The sequence below is a fragment of the Mus pahari genome, chromosome 6 (genome assembly GCF_900095145.1).
Source record: "Mus pahari chromosome 6, PAHARI_EIJ_v1.1, whole genome shotgun sequence".
NCBI classification, from domain to species: Eukaryota; Metazoa; Chordata; class Mammalia; order Rodentia; family Muridae; genus Mus; species Mus pahari.
The window spans coordinates 72,036,783-72,042,933 of NC_034595.1; the positions used below are offsets into that span (position 1 = coordinate 72,036,783).

Consider the following 6,151-nt stretch of genomic DNA (forward strand, 5'->3'; position numbering starts at 1 on the left):
TCCCAAGGACCAAAATCAGGTATGTCACCATGCTTAGTGGGAAAGACCGTTTACCTGCTGAGCCACATCCCCAGCCTAGGTGGTAACATTTTAAACAGTAGTTCCCAAATACTAATCTGTAGATCACTCAATTTGTAAGAAATAATTTATTCATCTACCATGAAATGAGAAAAAAATAATTGTGAAATTTTCATAATGCTTAATTTATCATTTTGCGTGTCAGACAGTAGTAATCAACCGGGTATTTATTTACACTTTTGGCAAAATCAAAAGTTGCCACCGTTGTTATCAATTTCTCAAGGTTACTTGAGTCCTGAAATTTTAAAGCTCAGAATCACCAATTCAGAGCTGCCTTTTGTTCTCATGCCTGGATCATCTCAGAAAGCGTTCCTCCTGTGGATTTTCTGGTGTCGGCTCAGGGATGAGTTATAGCTGAAGGACTTTCCACACTCATTACATTCATAAGGCTTCTCTCCCGTGTGGTGTCTCTGGTGTTTCTTAAAAGAGGAGTCATGCCTGTAGGCTTTCCCACAGCGGTTACACTCGTATGCTTTCACCCCCGTATGAACAGTCCTGTGGTTGCTAAGGTGTATCCTCTGCCTGAAGGCTTTTCCACACTCCTTACATTTGTAGGGTCTCTCCCCAGTGTGGATTCGCTGGTGATGTGTGAGATATGCTCTATGACTGAATGTTTTACAGCAGGAAGTGCATTTGTAGGGCTTCTCCCCAGTGTGAATTCTTACGTGTTCACTAAGGTGTCTAATCTGTCGAAAGGGTTTCCCACATTCATTGCAGCTAAAGGGCTTCTCTCCGGAATGAGTCCTCAAATGTTGGACCAAGCTGATGTTCTGGCTAAAGGCTTTCTGACATTTGTCACATGTGAAAGGTTTCTCTCCAGTGTGAGTCCGGTGGTGCTGGTTAAGCGACGAGCGATGCCGGAAGGCTTTGCCGCACTCCTCACATTCGAAGGGCTTCTCACCAGTATGGATCCTCTGGTGTGTATTGAGAGATGCGCTCTGACTAAAGGCCCTCCCACACTCCTTGCACCTGAACGGCTTCTCGCCAGTGTGAATTCTCATGTGCTCAGTAAGGTGAATGGGCTGCTTGAACATTTTCTCACATACGTTACATGGGTACCTTCTGGCTCTCATACAGCTCACTGGATGATTAATTGAATCTAATTTATATTTGTTCCTCTTTCTGGCTGGTTTGTATTTACAGTGCTTCTGTTCCAAAGTAACATTGGAACTCTCTGGGTTTTCCAACTTGTTCATTTCTTGGTGTTTCTTTTTGTGGGTCCAAATGGCTCGCCTCGTGCCTTTCCTACAGGTTGCCTGGTGGCTCTCTAATGTATCACTGTAGCTGGAGGCTTTTTTCAATGGAGAACAAACTATATCATCCTCTGTCAGCCTTCCCCTCATGATGGCACGATAGAGCTTGACAGAAATGCCATCCTCTGTGGTTGACTCCTTGGTTTCTAGTTTATTCTTCACATCTGAATGGGGGAAAATATGAATAGCTCATTCATTATGCTCTGAAGAAAATCAAACCCTGTAAATGTTGCAGAAGAGATTCAGATACAGTACAAAAAAGCAGCATGAGGTTTTTACTGTATCCAGATAGAGTTATGCAGACTGGGCAGACAATAAGGAATGAATTAAGTAGAGAACAGGGCTGTTCAGTGGGCAGTGCCTGCCTTGCTTACATGAAACCCTGGCCATCGCATACACAAGATGAGATGGCTTACGCTTGTACCAATCACTCAAGAAGTGGAGGTAGGAAGATGAGAAGTTCAAAGTCATCAGTGGTTAGACAGAGAGTGCAAGACCAGCTTAAGACACTTGAAAAATAAATAAAATGCAAAGAAACAGTGACTAGGTTGTTTGTATCCAATTTAATATGCTATAAAATTTGCAGCATTCAATCCTTTCTTTCGTTTTTTTCTTCTTTTTGTTGTGTTTGTTTTTTGTTTTGTTTTGAGATGGGGCCTCTCATGGTGAAAGGTGTCCCCGAGTTCCTGCCTCTCCGGCCTCTACCTTTCAAACGCTGGCTGTGTGTCACACACGTGGCTTAGCTGTGTTCTAATAACACTAAAACATGACACTGAAGACCTATGCCTTCAAGGATATGGCTTTAAACTGACAACTATTCTGAACAACTATCTCAGAAATATTAAAAAGATGCCACCCCCAACCCCAGTGGTGGTGCATGCTTTTAATCCCAGCACTCAGGAGAAGCAGGCAGATCTCTGGGAGTTTGAGGCCAGCCTGGTCTATAGAGTGAATTCCAGGACAGCCAGGGTTACAGAGAAAAACAAAAAACGTTTTTTTTTTTTTTTAATTTTGGCTAGTTTTCTTTCTTAGTAATTCATTATATCATTACTAATATTTTAGATGATAGGTTTATATCCATGAAAGATATAATTTCCTGTAAGATTTTAAAATCAGAATAGAAGGACCTTAAGCATTTTCAAATTTCAAGCTCTCAAAAGAGACAGTAATAAAGTCTAGGTTTATCAGGCCTTGGCTCTGGGCTTGGGGAGAAGAAGGAGATGATGGGAAGTGACCACCTGTATATCTCACTCCAAAGCTCAGGAGATAACAAAGCAAGATTGAACTTTGAAGCTGCAATTTTGCTATTTCACTGAATTAAATAAATTAAATTAATACTTAATTTATTTAAGGTCTTCCCCCTGCCAAAAAGACAGGGTCTCAAGTAGCCCAGTCTGGCCTCCATCCTCCTATAAAGGTGAGTATGCCCTGAAATCCTAATTTCCTGGCCCTCACTCTAGGACAGTGATAAACCATAGCTGCTGGCTAACACTTCTGTTTAAACACCCTTTACAAGGTTACTTTTAAGATCCCATCAAGAGACAGCAGCACTCACGGCAGCTTCCATGGTTTCTCGTTGTTGCCTGCTTTGTGATCCCGGCATGAGCAGGCAGTTTTCTGCCCGTGAACTGTACCCTCAGCCTGGATCGCTCTCAACAGTATCAGTTGCTCACAATAAACCCCAGGGGGTCATACAGGTGAGTACTGTTTATATCAGGGTAACCCAAGAGCACTATGAATAGTAATTCTGAAAAAAATCAAGTGGAGTGTGAGGACCCTGGTCTGATATTCTGAAAACTGAGGCAGGAGGATCATCTTGAGTTTTAGACCAGCATGGGTTACAGAATAATAATTCCTTGTTTCAAAATGCCCAAAGCAATGGATAAAAGTTTAAAATGACAAAATAGAAACGTTCAAAGTAAGGTATTACTATTTAGCAGTAATATACAAAATACAACTCTAAAAATATATCACTTATAGTATCAAGTGCAAGATCTCAGAATAAATCTAACACAGGATATGTAATGTGTGTAAGACCTTTATGGAGAAAATCCTGAACTTTTTTTTTTTTTTTGAGGCAGTGTATCAGGTAAATCAGGCTGGCCCTGAGTTCCAGACCCTTCTGCCACTACCTCCTAAATTATGCACTGGAGGTTACACGGATCTGATGAATATATGTATATATATATGTATATATGTATGTGTGTATATATATATATATATATATATATATATATATATATATATATATATATATATACACACTATGTGTCTGGGTTCATAGGCAAGTATTCCTCTAAGAGAGTTGGCTAAAACACATTGCTGGGTCATGGTCAATGCACCTTCATTCGGTGAGGGCACACCACATTGCCTTTCAGTAAGTTTCAATGTTTTATGTTTCCAGTCAGCAGGCTTGAGGGTTTCGCAGAGATCAGCAATTTTGCAAACACTTTAACATGAATGTAAGTTTACTGGGCGAATATGGTTTAATTTATCTTTCCTGATTATTTGTGAGAGAAAAGTTTTTTTTGAGTTTTTAAATTTTGTGTGTGTGTGTGTGTGTGTGTGTGTGTGTGTACATGCACATACACATCTCAGCACACATGAGGATAGAGGCCAGAAGACAACTTTCAGGAACCAATTCTCTCCTTTCACACTGTGGATCCCAGGGATGACACTCGGGTCTTTAGTTGTGGGAGCAAGGACCGTTACCTGCTGTCCCGTCTCGCCAGCCCTCCTGCAGGACTTTTTATGAAGTTGTTATGAAGAAAAGTATATACATGAGTTAAAAGGAAAAACAAAACTGAAATTAGGATTATAAAATAATAGTGAGAAAAGGAGACACAGGAAGCAAGAGAAGATTTGTGGAATGTAACAGGGCACTGAAGACAGCAAGTACCTATGAGGCACTTCATGTCAGCTAACTTCTGGTTCTGTGAAGGGATCAGGTTCAACTCCAATGAGGGCAAGACTTCTCTCCCTCCTAACTACAGAGACTCTCAAAAGGGCATGAGGTAGGGGTGAAATGAGACACAGTGCAGGTCCTGTCTGTGCCCTGAGCCTTCCCAACAGCCTGGGAAGACCGAGCACTCTGGCCTACCTATCCGAAGGGCTCATCTACCCTGGTCTTACCTAAAATGGGATCCTCTGGGTCTTGACTCTCTGCCATCCATGGTCCCTCTCCTTTTTCCAACTGGGAAATCACAGTAGGCTTAGAAAGTTGATATCCTACTTATGGAGTTAAAGAAAAATGATGAATGTTGATGCTGCTGTTGAAGAACCGCCCGAGTTTAGTTCCAGCTTTTGCTATTCAGGTTGTCTGATAACCAACAGGGTCACATCTTTCTTGTCTAGCTCTGAAATAAAGCTGTCCCTTAAGGAAGTCATTAGTTATGCCCTAGTCTTCAAAGGAACAAGACATCTCTAATACAGAACCCACAGCCACAACCCAACAAATTCACATTGATAGTTTAGCAACAATGGCTCTCTTACAATGGCCGGGTTTGTAGAGGACAGCTGGTGTGATGGCTAATTTTTAATTGTCAATTTGACACAACCTTGAATCACCTGAGAAGATTCTTAATCAAATTGGTGTGGGAGGCTGTCTTAATCGATGTGAGAAGATCCCAGTCCACTGTGGGTGGTGCCATTCCCTAGTCTGGGGCTTTGGATTATGTTGGAGTAGAAAGAGCTAGCTGAGAGCAAGCAAGCAAGCAAACAAGTTTATATTCTAGTCTTTGCTCTTTACTGAAGATGTGACGTTTAAGTTCTTGCCTCAACTTCCCCAAGATTATAAGTTGGTTTTTTGTGGGGGAATTTTATCACAACAACAAAAATGAAATAAAATCAGTTGGCTGGTCCTTACCCACTGATACCAGGTTTCTGTAGTTCTCCAGCATCACCTCCCGATACAAATCCCGGTATGCAGGAGCCAGCTGCCCCCATTCCTCCTGGGATAAGTCCACAGCTATGTCCTTGAAAGTCAATGATTCCTGCAATATCAGTTAAGGAGTCAGAGTCCATCCCAGTCAAAGTCTAAGGAGCCTGGCAGTATTCCAAGTTCAGAGATTCCACACCAATTTCACCAGGAGCAGCCTCTGGGTCTGTCAGGAGATTTTCTTTTTTCTTTTCTTTCTTTTGTTTTGTTTTGTTTTGTTTTTTTTCAAGACAGGGTTTCTCTGTGAAGCCCTGGAACTCATTCTGTAGACCAGGCTGGCCCTGAACTCAGAAATCCGCCTGCCTCAGCCTCCCAAGTGCTGGGATTAAAGGCATGCGCCACCACGCCCGGCTTGAGATTTTCTAAGGACTGCTATAAGTAATTAAATATATAGGATAGAAAAGAAACATGAAGAAGGGCAAACACCAGTGAGAGTTGAGGTGATCTTGTTTTGGGGGGCTGTGGAAAGCGATGTTCTCTGAAATGTTCTGTTTGGCTACAGGCAGTGATTCAGTGGGGGAAAGTCATGTGGAAGTCTCAGGGAAGAGTATTCCAGAATGTTCCAAAAGGCCTCAGAATGAACATCTGTCTGAGGAGGAAGAGCGGCACAGATGGGGGCAGCTCTGGGGCAAGGGAGGATGGAAGGAGATGAGAGCAGAGGCGAGTGGGATATGGAAAGAGGTACTTCTGCATTAGCACTTATTGGCCCTAATACCTATGCACCCTTTTATGTTTCTTGAGAAAACTTTTACTTAGCATACGCAGTACTAGGTTTCACTATGGCATTTTAAATTTTTTTTTTTAAGATTTTTATTTATTTATTATATGTAAGTACACTGTAGCTGTCTTCAGACACTCCAGAAGAGGGCATCAGATCTTGTTA

The 6,151-nt window shown here is 41.9% G+C and overlaps 1 protein-coding gene across 1 annotated transcript in view; it reads right to left on the bottom strand.

Annotated features, from left to right (window-relative positions):
- Nucleotides 1-203: 203 nt before the first annotated feature.
- LOC110323719 (zinc finger protein 69) overlaps nt 204-6,151 on the bottom strand; it is a 13,786-nt gene continuing 7,838 nt past the window's right edge. Inside the window, exons 3-5 of the mRNA XM_029540394.1 lie at nt 5,197-5,323; nt 4,464-4,559; nt 204-1,495 (exon numbers count right to left, since the gene is read on the bottom strand). Coding sequence (XP_029396254.1) covers nt 378-1,495; nt 4,464-4,559; nt 5,197-5,323 — 1,341 coding nt within the window. The 3' untranslated portion in view covers nt 204-377. The remainder of the gene's footprint in view (nt 1,496-4,463; nt 4,560-5,196; nt 5,324-6,151) is intronic.